The sequence below is a fragment of the Monoraphidium neglectum genome (assembly GCF_000611645.1).
Source record: "Monoraphidium neglectum strain SAG 48.87 unplaced genomic scaffold scaffold00301, whole genome shotgun sequence".
Classification (NCBI taxonomy): domain Eukaryota; kingdom Viridiplantae; phylum Chlorophyta; class Chlorophyceae; order Sphaeropleales; family Selenastraceae; genus Monoraphidium; species Monoraphidium neglectum.
In genome coordinates, this window is record NW_014013327.1 from 4,641 (window position 1) to 5,639 (window position 999).

At 70.5% G+C, this 999-nt stretch overlaps 1 protein-coding gene across 1 annotated transcript in view; it reads left to right on the top strand.

Moving 5' to 3' along the window:
• The window catches only part of MNEG_2615 (hypothetical protein), a gene marked incomplete at both ends in the record, with an annotated part of 3,402 nt that overhangs the window by 1,211 nt on the left and 1,192 nt on the right, over positions 1 to 999 (top strand). Inside the window, 2 exons of the mRNA XM_014048904.1 lie at positions 89 to 225; positions 490 to 723. Of these exons, the coding sequence (XP_013904358.1) occupies positions 89 to 225; positions 490 to 723 (371 nt within the window). The remainder of the gene's footprint in view (positions 1 to 88; positions 226 to 489; positions 724 to 999) is intronic.

Genomic DNA, 999 nt, shown 5'->3' on the forward strand with positions numbered 1-999 from the left:
CCCCGCCGGCCGCCGCGCCGCGCGCTGCCACGGCGCGGTCGGCGCCCTCGTGCGGCTGCTGCGCGGCGACGCGCCCGGCGCGGCGCAGGCGGCCGCGGCGAGCGCGCTGTGCCTGATGGCGGCGCGCGACCCGGTGGTGCAGGACTCGGTGCGCTACCTGGGGGGCGTGGACCTGCTCGTGGAGCTGCTGACGTCACCAAAGTCTGGCGTCGCTGAGGTGGCGCGGTGAGCTGCACGCGCGGCCCTGCTTTGCGACTTGACTGCCTTGACTCGCTGCTGCTGGCCTTGCACAGCCAGGGGCTGCTCGCCCTGCACCCCGGGCTTTGGCCATGGTGAGTCAGCGCTTCGCCTGCACACCCGCCTCGACGAGCCTGCAAAAGCCGCCCAGCAATGCTCTCCCTCCCCCCACAAGAACACACCCAGCCTGGCACCCTGCCATCTTGCTGCCATCCCCACACACCCCCTCACCACGCACTGCGCGCCGCGCAGCTACTGCCTGGCTTCCCTGAAGCACAACAACCCCCGCAACGAGGCGGACATCCTGCAGGCCGTCCGCATGAGCCCCGCGCTCTCGCGGGACTTTGGGCGCCTCAGGGACGCGCTGGAGCTGCTGCAGCGGGGCCGCGAGCCCCAGGGGCGCGGCTACTTCCGCGCCGCGGTGGAGGCGGAGGAGCGGGCGCGGCTGCGGCGGGCGGCGGAGGCTGAGGAGGAGGAGGAGGCGAGGTGCGGGGCGGTGGAGTGGGGGCTGCTGCGACATGTACAGATCCGGGGCTGGCGTCACGTGACCTGTCGTTTAGGCTTGTTTGGTGCTCATTGAGAGGAAATTGAGGGACCACTTAAAATCCAACCTTCCCTGCCTCTTCCAGTCGGATTATTTTACCTTGACACACCTCGCCACGTTGCCTCTACCTCAACTGCAGGCACAGCCGCGCGGCCGCACGCGCGCTGATCGCCGACGCCCGCTCCCAGTCTGCGGCGGCCCTTGAGTTGCAGCTGGCC